Source organism: Nycticebus coucang, chromosome 12 (assembly GCF_027406575.1).
Source record: "Nycticebus coucang isolate mNycCou1 chromosome 12, mNycCou1.pri, whole genome shotgun sequence".
Classification (NCBI taxonomy): domain Eukaryota; kingdom Metazoa; phylum Chordata; class Mammalia; order Primates; family Lorisidae; genus Nycticebus; species Nycticebus coucang.
Genome location: NC_069791.1, coordinates 43,401,471 through 43,416,379, shown reverse-complemented (window position 1 = coordinate 43,416,379; position 14,909 = coordinate 43,401,471). Strand labels below are relative to the sequence as shown.

General features: G+C 37.8%; 1 protein-coding gene across 2 annotated transcripts in view; it reads left to right on the top strand.

The window, feature by feature from the left end:
* The window catches only part of DERA (deoxyribose-phosphate aldolase), a 143,296-nt gene extending 141,977 nt beyond the window's left edge, over positions 1-1,319 (top strand). For both annotated transcript variants that reach the window (XM_053558085.1, XM_053558084.1), the window contains 2 exons: positions 351-500; positions 747-1,319. In XM_053558085.1, the coding sequence (XP_053414060.1) occupies positions 351-500; positions 747-803 (207 nt within the window). In that variant the 3' untranslated portion in view covers positions 804-1,319. The remainder of the gene's footprint in view (positions 1-350; positions 501-746) is intronic.
* The last annotated feature ends 13,590 nt before the right edge of the window (positions 1,320-14,909 follow it).

The following is a 14,909-nucleotide window of genomic DNA, read 5'->3' as shown; positions in this document are numbered from 1 at the left end:
CTTTTGTCTTGAACTGCAGGATAAAGGCTGAAAGATGGCCATGCTGGCTTACTTATAGAAATGTAGAATGAAAGGGCTTTTGTGATCTGCTTTCCTATTTATTCCAGGTTCACAGCTATAGTCTAGAGTGGTTGAGGCTCATGACCTTCCAGTAAGAGAAATGTTGATAAGGGTTATTCTTCCAGACATCTTGTAAAGTTATTTTGTAGTGTGAAGGTATGTGCGTCACTGATCTAAGCTCTTTTGCTTGTTGAAGTTTAGAAAAGAGAGTCTGTATAAACATGGTACCATTTTTTTGAAAGCAATCTAATGACAATGAAGATTATTCTGTTCTCTACTTTCCCTTTTAGGTAGGTTTTAAACCAGCAGGTGGCATCCGCACTGCCAAGGATTCCCTGGCTTGGCTGTCTCTTGTAAAGGAGGAACTGGGGGATGAGTGGCTGAAGCCAGAACTCTTTCGAATAGGTGCCAGCACTCTGCTTTCAGACATCGAGAGGCAGGTGAGCCATAATCGGGTTCTTTGGAAGAAATTGACAAGTGTTTTGGGGAAAGAAATTGAAAAATCTGATTGACCTCATTCTACCCGACCCTCTGCCTTCCTTTAAGTAGACCTCCACCGTGCATTCCAGTGAGGCTTTTTGCTAAAATGTTCATTACAATTATTAATTATTATGTGGTAGTATAATTATTAACTGATATGTGTAATTATAGAATAATTATTAACTAAACTCTGATTTTTCTTACAGATTTACCACCATGTGACTGGAAGATACGCGGCTTATCATGATCTTCCAATGTCTTAAGTTAGCAGCCAGTTCCAGAAAAGCCCTTTGTAACAACGTTTAGAAATTATTTCGCTACATGACTGCTAAGATTATTTAATTTAAAAAGAGGGGAATAGGTAACTGACATTTTCTCCTTTAAAACTGCCATTGAACTTAAAGAATGAAAGAAAAAACCTTAAGGTAATCCACACGTGCTGCCCACTTCAGGCATATCTGGAATGGTCTTGATTATGAGAACTGCACTATTAACGTTGTGAAGGTTTTTCCAAGAAACTGAGTAAAATGTTAATGGCAACTTTAACAACATCAAATTCTAAGGGGGAAAAATGTTAGACTGCCCACATAGCGTGTCGTAGCAGAGAAAATGCAACATCTCCTGAACTGCTGCTCTAACGACTTCAGAAGTCACTGATTCAGCACTAATTTCCTACCATGAAATTCATCTTTTATTTTTGCAATGGATATGTTCTTCTATTAATTGTTTCACTAATGAAAGTTCTGACTTAGTTACATGAAACTTGGAATTTTAAAAATAAAGTCCTTGTGGTTGTTTATATTTTTAAAAAAACACTTTAAATTTTAACAATACATTTTGAAAAATTCTTTCATTAAACATAAAAAGAGGTTTTAAATCCATGACTTTCTGACTCTCTCTAGTAGATTCCTTGGGTATTTATCCCAAATAAAGCACCTCTGTACATCATGCCTGTGCAGTGATGCCTGTGTACAGCTGCCCCTCAGCACACACAGGCGCACATAAACAGCTCACTGGTGGCTGGGGGGATAGTCATCTGCCTGTGGTCTGCTCCTGCCTCTGCTCCATCTCTCCCAGCCTACCTCCTCCAGCTTTTTTGCTTACTAGCTCCTCTACCTCATTATAAATCCTATGTTTGCTTAAATGGCAATTTTCATTGACAGTCTTTTTTGTTCCTATTGTTACCTCACCCCAACCCCCACTCCACATGACTCGCCATTTACTCATAAGCAAAAACCCTGGACTCAGCATCAATTTGGTTTCATCTTCTCATCTGCTAAATTCCAGCCCACCCTCTGTCTTTTTCTCCTCTGACTTTGACTCCGTGGTCCAGTCAGTTGACGTCTCTTGACCTTAGTTTCTTTATCTGTAAATGAAGGGGTTGGTGATAGGAAGATTTTGAGACCTAGGCTGAGAGTAGTGGCTCACACCTGTAATCCTAACACTCTGGAAGGCAAGGCAGGTGGGTTGCTTGAGCTCAAGGGTTCGAGACGAGCCTGAACAAAGGCAAAACCCCCATCTCTACTAAAAATACAAAAATTAGCCCAGTGTGGTGGTGCATGCCTGTAGTCCCATCATCTGGGGAGACTGGGACAAGAGGATCTCTTGAGCCCAAAAGTTTGAGGTTGCTGTGAGCTATGATGATGCCACAGGACGACAGGGCAACAGAGTGAGACTCTTAAAAAAAAATAAAAAGATCCTTTTCAGACCTAAATTTACATTACCCTAAGGATAATTAGAACAACTTCAAGCAAGTGTTTTATGGCAAAAAAGAGAAAACAAAACTTTGTACCAAGCTAAATCAGAACTTGCCTCTTGGAATTCAATTCAGCAAGTTCCTCAGAGCACTTCTTTTACTATGAATGAAATGATTAAAATAAAAATGGAAAAGAAATACTGCATTTTCCCCAAATCCTTTAGCAGAATGCTGAGGTTGACTTGTGCCTTTGGATATGGTCAGTGGCTCTGAATGTTTTATCCAACTTCATAATATGGTGGCCCAGGTGCCCACCTCAGGATAGTGGCCAGTCACCTCTGGAGAAGAAACATTGCAGAAAAATAATTACGTTCTATCACCTTTGAAGCTCTTCCAATTTCACAGGGATTTCTGTTTTCCTCCCATTAAACCCAGCTGGTCATTTTAGTTGATCAAGTGAACAGGCATCATTATCTTCAATTTTAATTTATATGAAGCATCCACTGAAATTGACCTCTGCGGACAATTATAAATTCACATAGGAAATTAAAACTGGTGAGTCCCTCAAATCTGTTAGGGACTGATGAGCGTGGCCTGATCTAAAGGTAAGTAATGCTATATTTTGGGAGACAATTTATTCCAAGGACTGTGGGGCTCTTCATCAAGAATGTCTGCTCCTCCTCACCTGGCTCTTGAAATCAAATGTAACCCAGATGACTTTAATAAGAGCACTTGCGTTAATGTTGATTGCTATGAAAACATAAGAGGAAGGGGTCATTTCTGAGGTGACTGATTCCCTACAAGCAAATTTGTGTACTTCAGAACATTGGGAGCAGATGCTTTATACAATCAGAAAATGAGTTGCTGTGTTCTGTGTTTAAAGCTTTTAAGTTAATAAAAGCAACCTCCCTTTTCCCCCAGTTGTTGTAGTTGTTCAGTGAAACATATTAGGCCTTAAAGTTATTTTAAAAACAATCATGGGATAGAAGGGCATAAAGAGGTTTTAGAGGATATCTAGTTCAATCCTATCTTTCTTTTACATGATAAAGGAAACTCAATGTGGAGAAGTGACTTGTACAAGGTCACATAGAAAGTCAGGGCTGAGGCCAGAATTCATATCCCCACCATATAATGAAATATTTTACAAAACACAGCCAGGTCTTCCAAACTGAATATTTCTTGCTTGTTTTTGCACTTTGCCATACCTAATTATGTTTGTCAGCATGCGAACTTGAGATTCACTTTTGTCTCTAAGAGTCTTCTAATTAGTGTGTGTTGAGACCAGCCATCTCAATCCAGCCTAAGTGAAGTGTGGTATATGGTTTATTTCATCTGTTAGAATTTGGAGTGACCTTTAGAATGGAATTTTTTTTTGTTTGAATTCTAATTTGTGTATACATGGAGAGAAAATAACTTGTGTAATCGCAAAACCGTGTCATAATTACAGTATTTTTACTCCATTCTGGATTATTTCACCGTTAATGGAAAATTCAGACAAATTTGTTCACATGAAAAGTATCTTCAAAGGACACCTGTGAAAAAGTGGGGACTATTACAGATACCTGCAAGTGTATCCTCAGAGCAGTATGATACAGCCTCAGTCCTGATTGAGCAGAACAATTTGCTATGTCATCCATATGCATCTTATGTAAATCCAAGCTAGAGAAACCTAATCAGTTTCTTTGGAAAAATTAACTCACGCTTCTAATACAGAGGGAAACCAACAATATTTTTCCATCCATCAACCTGACAAAATTTTTTTTTTTACATAACATATATATGTCCAGGGTGCATAGATATAAAGAAGACAGAATTTGAATAAATTCTACCTTCAAAGGAAATGAAATGCTATGCCCATTTAGTACTAGGAAAAAGGTATGAGGTGAAATCACTTCTCCATTTATTTTTGTGATTGCACTCAGGGGTTTTGCCTCCCACGGAAAATATGTATTTTATAACCACCACCAAATGATCCTTTTTAGAAATGACCACAGGTAACATCTGGCTGATATATAAAATATGTAATAAAAATAATCATTTTTAATTAACCAAAACCTGCTCAAAAGAGAGTCAGAGGAATATCCATCTGGTCAATTCATACTTAATAGGGCAAAGGAGGATCAGAATGTTTAATTCAATATATGTGAAATACTTAGTGACCTTACAATGAACTAAAACTTTTTTTTAAGATAAAGAACAGAGGTAAGGAGGTAGAATCAGAATATCTAGGAAGGACAGGACTAAAATTTAGGGTTTTGTTAGAAGTACATCTTATATTGTAAAAGATAGTATATAAGAACTCTATATTGTGTGGCATTCATTTCTATGGTTCAAGGACAGAGAAAGTTTTTGATTTATTTGAACAGTAAAATATGGTTAATATTTTATTTGGGAGGTTAGCAAGGATGATGAAGAGTTTTAAGAGTGATTATAAATAAAGATAAAAGGACCTGGGGTTATCTATCCTGAGGAGGAGATTGAAAGGTACATAATGTCTGACAATCCCAGGAAAAGTTATTTCTATGTTAGATTTTAGTACCCAGAGTCCTGTATCTCCTCTGTGGAAGAAGAAATGAATTTATCCTGCAGGTGAAGTTAGGGTAGTTCTAAGGAGGGACACCCTTAATGTTCTAGAGTGTGTTATTAAGAAGGTCTGGGCTCGATGCCTGTGGCTCAAGTGGCTAAGGCGCCAGCCCCATACACCTGAGCTGGTGGGTTCGAATCCAGCCTGGGCCTGCCAAACAACAATGATGGCTGCAACCAAAAAATAGCCAGGCATTGTGGTGGGTACCTGTAGTCCCAGCTACTTGGAAGGCAGAGGCAAGAGAATCGCTTGAGCCCAGGAGTTGGAGGTTGCTATGGGCTGTGATGCCAGGGCACTCTACCCAGGGCGACAGTTAAAAAAAAAAAAAAAAAAAAAAGAAGGTCTGTCTTCCTGATTCCTTCTCAGAAGTAGATCCTCTTTTGATTGGAGTGGTTGGTTGTACCACCAAAGAAAGTGGTTCTCAAACTTTCCGATATATCAGACTCACTAGGAGAGTTCTATAAAATAGAATTCTGAGTCCCACCCCCAGAGTTTCCCATTCAATAGCTTGGTAGAGCCCAAGAATTTGTATATCCAACAAATTCCCGGGTGAGGCTGATGCTATGATTCGGGAACCACACTTTGGGAACCACTGCAGAGAAAAACCCTGTACTCAATACCTACATTCAAAGTTAATGCAGTCACTAAGCAGTAAAATCTACCCGCTGCAGTTCTTTATCATGAATCTCCAGGATGAATGTGTATTTTGCTGCTTTTCATAGCCAAGAACAGGACTGGAAACAATAGAAATGACATTACCCTTTAATCTTGTCACAGTAGGTGATGAACTTGGTTTCACTCTGGGCTTAAAAGGAAGCTTTGGAGCCTAGAGTAAACATTTTGGACGAGTTTAGAATCATTATCCATAAAATCTCCAAAGGATTTCGGCAAGCCGAGATAGTAAGAGTCAGCTGTATTTAATTTTTCCAGTTTGGACTGCTTTAACTTTTGGCGATTCAGATATAATGATGTCTACTTAAAACCAAGACATATTTTAACAGAGCCCATTCTTAAAAACTTACATTTAGAAAAGATGTTCTAAGGGAAGGCATGGTTCACAACTACTTGGCTTCTTATTTTAAAGGTATTATGTGAACAGTGTCTTGACACTGAAGGATGCCTGGAATTTGTTTTACTGGTTTTTAAGTGTTTGCATTACCAGGACTACCCTGTACATAGACATGGCTTTGATTTGCAAGCAACAGAACTGTCTTCTACCTTGTTAAAGCAGAAAAGATATTTAGTAAGCATATCAGATGTCTTACAAAAGGACCAGGTGTGGGTTCAAACCCAGCCCCGGCCAAAAACCACAAAAAAATAAAAAAGAAAAAAGACCAGGTAGTCAGAAATAGAGGCAGCCAGCTAAGAAGAATGCCCAGGCCACTCTAGAACTGGTCTAGTGAAAACTCACTGGTTATGCCTCTGGGCATTTCATTCCTTTATCTTTGCTGTCCTTGGAAGGTGGATTAATCACTGTGGCCAAAGATGGATTCTTCACATTGCTCTCCTGGGTATCAAATTCCTGTGTGGTTGTTTCTAATTGGTAGAACCTCAGTCACATAACATGTACTCTAATTACAAAGGAAGTTGGGAAAGCAGGTTGTGGCTCTGTTTTTTGAGGGGGGCACATAGTAGTCAAAAGATAATGGGTGATAATGGAAATCCTCGTTGGATTTCCATTTGCAGTTAATCTCTAAAGCAGAACTCTGCAGTTTCCCTTCCTTCTTGGTCCCATATAGCAGGTCCAGAGAAGTCTTACAGAGTGCTGTTTAAAGAGGATTTTACTTGGATCAGCAATGTATGACTATGTCCTTTCTCCCCAATACATAAACTTCTAAACAGCTATCTATTGAATTCCTACTGAGAGTATGAAGAGATTAATACATTCTCCCTTTCATCTTCCAAGTTCACCTGATTCTTGATGGTGATATAATTTTTATATTCTTTAGACTTTGTAATGTACTTACAGCTCTATTACATGATTTATCAGCTTTAATGATTTTTCTATTCCCTGCTGTACCATTTCACTTCCAAACCTTTTCTATATTGTTTGTACATCATTGGAATTTATAACATTTTTCTGTTGTGACCATAATCTCCACAATTGTTTTAGTCCTAAAGTTAGATGGAGTCAATACTCATGACACCATTTATCTCCTTTCAAGATTTGGCCTCCAATAGCCAAGTGTTGTGGTGGGCACCTATAGTTCCAGCTACTTGGGAGACTAAGGCAAGAGATTGCTTAAGCCCAAGAGTTTGAGGTTGCTGTGATGCCACGGCACTCTACCGAGGGCAACATAATGAGACAATGTCTCAAAATAAATAAATAAATAAATTAGGCCTCTAATAGTTTCCTCAAGAAGAGCTTTGGGACTATATTCCTTGAGTTTTTTCAAGTACAAAAATGTTTATTATCTTTACACCTTAGTGATTATTTGGCTTTGTACAGTTGTTGGATCAGACACCTCTGCTTCTAACATTGAACGTTGCTATGAGCACCTCTGCTTCTAACATCGAACATTGCTATGAGAAGTAGCATTCTAACTCAAGCTTTTTGCCTCAATGCACAACAGAACTTTTTTTTTCAATTCCAGTGACCTTCCAGTGACATGATTCAGGGCTGAATATTTTGTGTCAGTTTTTCTGGGGTTCAGTGAGCCCTCTCAGTCTATAGACTCATAACATATTTCTGAAAGTTATTTTGGAATGTATCTTTACCTTTCTTTTTTATTACTATGTTTTAACCTCTTTTAGGAAGCCAGCTATTGCATATATTATAGTGTTTTTATGTGTCCTGCCTAGCTATATTTTTTTCTTCTTCATTTTGCACTCTTTTCTTTCTTTCTTTCTTTTTTTTTTAAGGCAAGCATGGAACAAAATTTATTGAGGAAGAGAAAGGTAGATTTACAGAGAAAGAATGTTTACAAAGCAGGATGCAGATGCGTTCATCATAGTGAAGGGACCTCCATTGCCAGAGCAAGTAGGCAAAGAGGCCCATTTTGCACTCTTTTCCATTCCTATCATCCTTGTTTCTTTCCATGTTTTCAGCACAATCTAGTTGCTGTTAATGAAATGTTTGTTTTCTGGGCTCTACCAAATCATATTTTCTTTCCTGTTGTCTGGCATTATCTTCTTTGAGCTCTTGTATATTTGATGTGAACTCTTGTTTTATAGATATAGTAGCATTGTTTAGGTTGTTTAAGTTTATGGCCTTATGTTTGGCCCAAAGTTTTATCTGCTTTGTGGAAACATATTTCCTGGTGAATACTCTTTGTCTTCCATTTTTTCACCCTATTTAACTCCTCTTTTATTTTCTCTTAGTAGTTTAGCATGGATATTCATTTTTCAATGAGATAAGTTTTTTCTAGATCAGCTACTGTCAAAGAACTATGTGAGGAATAAGTGCACTTCTGTTCCTGTTCTAGGCTAGTAGGAATTCTTGTTGTTCACAGACACATAAGTTCTTTATGACACAGGATTTTGTGTTTGACTGAATTCTTTTGACATCAATTCTCCCTAACTACCAGAGATAAGTACCTTTAGGACTACTCACAATGCTTTCCTATTTTCTGCCCTTGTTTCAATGACAGGCTGTTTCCTGAAAATATTGGGTTGCTGTACAATTTTTCTTTCAGCCTCACTTCTCCTGTTTCCCTTTGAAGCTAGACTAGATTCAGGGACACTTCTGCTGCCAGCTTATGTACCTATCCCCATTGATCCATAGTTCTGGGCTTGTCTTCCAGTGGTATGCCACCTACTTTGATCTGCCTTTTTTTGAGGCCAAGGAGTTAGAATTTGTATAATGTTACATTTGAATAGGAAGAGTTATGTTTGGAATGAATATAAATTCTGATTCACTTTGAAACAGTAAAAGCAACAGCAGTTCTAAAACCTAAAGTGCTAAAAAATGGGGAGGTGAAGCTGCAGTGCCTGAGGCATCTGTTATTATTCAGCACCACTCCCTTAGATAAAACTTATCTTCCCCTTTAGAATGTGGAGGGGAATAATAAAGCTGGATTTGGAAAGAGCCTGCCATGTAGAAGCTGTCCTAACAATTCCTGTTATTCTCTCTACCACCATGATGACACTATAAAGTAAGTGGAAAGTCACACTATTTTGGTAATATAAACATAATCTTTTCATCTGTATAAACATTCTTCTCCAGTTTTACCTACCAGGTATCCTTTAAGCTTGTCACTATGCAATATTAGAAAAGAAGATTCAAAATCAGATGCCATTTCTCGCTTTGCTGATTTAACTATGACAACTGGTTTCTATCATTATTTCTATCATTTTTATAATAAAATGATTGCCTTGTGTCTTTTTCTGATTCCCCTTTGGTGGAGGGCAGGGGGAAACAGGGTGGGAAGGATCTGAGATCAGTAGTGTCTGTCTTACAGAAGCAGAGCTGGAAGAGCTGGCAGAAGGGTTGCTAACCTGGAATTCGGCAAGTCTGGTAGTCCAGTCGAGAAAAATCTGAGTGAGAGTCTCCAACTGGGTCAACAAAGGCATAAGCCTGGGGTGGATAGCCAGGTTTTTCATTAGGAGAGTGCAGAATAAGGAATTGTGGGTCAGTAGCAAACACTTCAGGTGCGGGTGGCCTGGGACAAGGTCTGGTTGCCTGCGTGTTCTTACTCCATCATTATGGCACACTAGGTCTGTTATTTGTTTGGAGGCAGAGCAGATAGTCCTGTACTCAGTATTCATCTGCATTGCCTTCCTGCCCACCCTGAGTGGGAACTCTGAGGGGTGAGCCTATCGTAACCAGCTTTGTACCTCTTAAAGCTGCCAGCTACAGGTGGTCCCATGTTATGGATGAGTTAAGCTCCTGAGACCATATTTAAGTCATTTTTTTATGTAACTCAGATCCCTGATGAACAGTGCGTATAAGGTAATAGCAGTATAAATACTGTAATAATAATACCTCTGTACTGTAACAATAAGCTATAGAAACTTGTACTCTTTTTAAAAATTCAAATAAACAGTACACAAAAAACAAACTCATGCAATAGTTTAGATAGGAGATAGGAGAAATTTAAAAAAGAATAGCAAAGGTTAACTAACACCTAATGTTGCAACAACTCTAGGCTAATAGGAATATTATGCTTATTGTGATCTTCTAACCAAACCAACAGTTACAGCTTTTCCAGTTTAGTAATTAATCCACTACACTGCTTAGTAATAATTGATGCTTTCATTGAAGCACTGCCTTTCACATGATCCAGTATTCTCACTTTACCCTTTATAATGTTCCAACAGTTGAGTGACTAAAGCCTAATGCTTTCTCAATGAATGGTGGCAACTAGCCTTTCTCTAAACACTTATTTCTACTTTGATTTCCATTGTGATCACCTTTCTCTCTGCTGTAGGTTCCTAGACTTGCAGGGGACTTTGCTTGTAGAAGCATGGTCATAAGGGTACACACAGACTCACAATATCGAATAAAAAAGTTAAGACAAAAGTGATGCTGAGCGGGGTGGTGCATGTGGCTCAAAGGAGTAGGGCACCGGCCCCATATGCCGGAGGTGACGGGTTCAAATCCAGCCCCAACCAAAAACTGCAAAAAAAAAAAAAAAGTAATGCTGAGCATAAGTGACCATATAGACAATGACACAAGCCATGAGTGTAAACACACTGTGCCAACCAACCGCTTCTGCTATGTGGGCTTGTTTACATGGGCAGAAGAAATTAGTTCCTGAATTATTAATTTAGTTAATTATAAATATTCCTCGTAAGGAGCCTTGGGAGTCCATTTGTAAGTGCAGAACCTTGTCAGGTCATCTATACCCAGCAGATTATCTGTATCTTACAAAGAGTGGGTGCTTCAGGTTTATGTGTTAAGTTAATTTAAACAATAATTATTCCTTTGGATACAGAGGAGGTCTGATTGTAAAATGAGACCAATTCAGATGATACATAAAGATCAGTGCCATCCAGGTAGACGAAAGTACAGCTTTATTAGTGAATAAACTTCCAAAGTAAATATGTGAAACGTATTTTTAGAGGAGTTTTCATAAATAAACACACCTGAAGTTTGATACATTTTAATTTGTGGAGTGAGGAATGGTATATTTTATCAATGGCTTTTCTAATTTCAGACTTCTAAAACTTGCTGGATGAGTTACAAATGTATGGAAAATGGTTTGAGAAAACCATCTTTATTCATTAAACTGCATGTTTTGATAGATTAAAAACATATATATCTTTTTTGTAAGAGTTGTTTGTGTTCTGAGTGGCGCAAAAAAAAATTGCATGTTTGAAATCTTTGAAATGTGTTTTAATGCTTTTAAACTGACTTAATATCAAATGTGCCAAATTTACCCACTGCTTAAGACATTCTATTATTGAAAATTTCCCTTTCCAGGGTTTATGGAATTACTTAATATGTTATTAGATTATGTCTTTTAACCTGTAGTCAGTGTCTATATCTGGTGTACTGATTAGAACATTTGACACACCTAGAGCAAGGTTTTGCAAAGAATAGATATTACAGTTATATAAATGCTTGATTTGAGCTTCAAAAAAATGGATATGAATATTTTCAAATATATAATTATGCAAACATGGTCTTACAACAGGATTTCAGTTGGTAAATTCAACATGTATATACCTGATATTTATGCTAAGAATTAGTACTCAAAAAAGACTAACTGCCTTTCTAATTTAAAAACCCTTTTTATTTTGCTAAGACAAGTATTGAAAAGGTTTGGATAAGATCTATAAAATTCAGACGCAAGAACAGTTTCCTGCATTTCCTGAGTGCCTATTAAATGTGTATTGTAAGTTACTGAGAGTTCATGGGATTGCAGAATTCCTTGGACATGTATTTCCCAACTAGTTATTGATAATTTATTGTACATTTTATATGTCATGGGCACTGTTCTGAGTTCTTTATATATTAACTATTTGGTCTTCACAACAAGCCTGTGAGTTAGGTATGATTATCATTATTTTGCTGGTGAGTTGTTGGAAGCATAAAGAAATTAATTTGTCTTAAGGTTACATATATAGTCAGGATTTGAGGCAGGCTATTCTAGGCTCTTGTGTCTGTGCTTTAACTACTGTGACCAACTATGAGCTGGGCACTGTGGTGAGATGATGCCTTTGTGCCATACTTCTAAGAAAAGGAAACTCAGCAGAATTAGAGAATTCCAGGGGGTAAAAACATACCCCCAAAAGTCGTTTAATCTAACCATCTAGCCAATGATCATGTTCTCAAGAAATCTGTAGGCTGCCGTGGACAGGGGAAGAAATAGCAATGAAGGAGAATCTTGATAATGAGCTGTTAAGGGACAGAAACAATGCCCTCCTTCTAGGTTAAACATGTTCTATCAGACTTTTATTATATTTACTGCTGGGTTTTAGGGTCTGGGATTCGGCCCATGTTATTCCAAATCCTCATATAATGAGCTGTGATACTGCAGGTTTCTACCATTATAGCTATAAATACAAAACACACAAAGTCTCAAAGGCATCTACCCAGGTATAAAATTACTATAGAAATAGGAAGGATAAAAAATGAATTGTTTGGTTTAGGGGATAATTACTAGTAAGTTTGGCCTGTCTAGATCTTGATAGGAAATGAGAGTAGTTTAGAAAGATTTCAGGAGCAGGGTGAAAGTTGAGTAGAAGACTGGGCACAGTGGCTCATGCCTATAATTCTAGCACTCTGGGAGATAGAGGCAGGAGGAGCCCTTGAGGCCAGGAGAAAAAAAAATTTAAAAATTATCCTGTGTGCCTGTAGTCCTTACTGTAAAGGCTGAGGCACAAGGAACTCGAGCCCAGAGGTTTGAAGTCGCAGTGAGCTATGACATGCATAAATTATCTGGAAGAATAAGGGTACCTGTGTACTTGGTACTTCTAAATTTGTTGAAAAAATAAATGTAGGGACTAAAAGTCTGAGAGCTGTACCAGAGATGCTGTCATAGATATCATTTCCCCAAGTTTTTGAAAGCAGAAATATTAATAGTATCTCGTTTGTATTTATATCCCTGGTGCCTTGCATGTAATAGTCTTAATAACATTTGAATTTATTTATATATAAAAATGCTATGTGGACAGAGGGGAGAATATATCAGAAAGTTAAAGTTTCATACTACACCAGGTAATTCTTCAGTATGACTAAGAATTTTTGTAGGTGAAGAATATTGATTGGTTATGCTGTGGGGGGAGGGTTTTGGGTGGGAGAATATTGGTTGTGCTATGGGGGACGGGCTTGGGTGGGAGATATGCTTCATACCTATGAAGGGAGGCCACTAGCATACCATTCCTGTCTCCCCTCCCCAGGGAAGATGTAGTGATGTCCTTTGTTGGCTAGGGATAAGGAAGTGGGCAATTTGTATGTGGCTCAAGTCTTTTCTTTCTCCCTCTTCTTGGTAGTGAGCCTTTTCTCCACTATCAAAATTTAATAAATGCACCTGGCATTTTGGCTCACACCTATAATGCTAGTACTCTGGGAGGCTGAGGCAAGTGGATTGCTTGAACTCAGGAGTTCAAGACCAGCCTGAGCACGAGTAAGATCCTGTCTCTAATAAAAATAGAAAAAAATCTTGCTGGGCATTGTGGCAGGTGCCTGTACTCCCAGCTAATCAGGAGGCTGAGGCAGTAGGATCTCTTTAGCCCAACAGTTTGAGGTTGCTGTGAGCCATGATGATACCACTGCATTCCACCCAGGGTGACAGAATATGACTCTGTCTCAAAAACAAATTTTATTTAATAATTGGCCAAGGGACTCTATTTGGGGAGGATTGCAACTGTCTGAAACTTCCTGAAACTAGGTGGGAGGTTTGTAAAGTTATGAGGGTAGAATATCAGGAAGACCATTGTTGCCTATGTAGTAAGCTACATTCTTCAAAATCAGCTCTAATGATAATAAAGATGATACTTGGTTCTCTTTATCTGTTTGCCTTTTTGTTTTGTCTCAATTTATTCAGAATTTGCAGAAGATTATTATTTATTAGTTATATAGAAGCCAGGGGCAGACATTCTTACGAAAAAGAAATAGTTAAGTGCAAAAGCATATGGAACTGAAAATACAGGATATGTTTGGGAAGCAGTCAGAATTCCATATAGTTTTAAGGAGCATGGCAGAGAAGATAATTATCGAAGGTTTAAGGTTGAATCAAGAAAGGATTATACATGACACGCTAAAGAGTTAGACTTCATTTTGGGGGCTTTATGGTTCTCAAAGTATAGTTTGGACCTCTCTAGGCATCCTCAACAACCTTCCAGGGGTAGCCAGAATTATATTCAAATATTACTAAGTAATTGTTTACTTCTGTGCTATTGTTCTGAGTATGCAGTTAAGTTTTCTTGAGTCAATGACTGTGACTTATCAAATGCAGATGCAAATACGATATTTCAGCTTCTACTATAATAGAATGTGTCCTTTTAAGCCAGTCATTAAAGAGTTTTGTAAAAATGTAAAGCAATGTCATGTCTTACTAGCAGTTTTGGGTGTTTTTTTTTGCGGGGGGAGAACTGAATATAACCCACAAAAAAAAGCTCTTTCGCTTCCTAGGGCCTTTAATAATTGTTAAAACCCTGAAGGGTTCTGGTACCAAAATGTTTGAGCATGGTGGCTATAGATAACGCAGAGCCTTTAGAGTTTTTATAGCAGGGAATCCTTACAATTCACACTAGAGATGTAATTCTTCATAAGTTACAAAGAACAGTATGCCATTTTCAGTGTTGGCAAATGTGGGGAATGAACATTCTTATGGTAAAAACATAAATTGATAGAAACTTTAAGGAGGGCCTTTAGGCAATATATACAGAAAACCTTCAAATACCCCATCTTTTGGCCCCAAAGTCTACTTGCATGTGGTAGGAATTTATCCTAAGGAAATAACCAAATGGATATTAAAGATATAAATAATGTATATGAAGACTTATTATGGTATTGTTTATAATGATTTAACAATAGATAACAACCTAAATACCCATGTTTTTGGTTTTGCCAGTTTTGGTAATCACTCCAATGCCTGGGGCCAGACTGAACCTCTATACTTTTAATTACAATGAGATGGAGAGTTCAGCATTTCGAGAGATGGAAGCTGATCAAAGAATCAATGTGCCCTTTATTTTCTA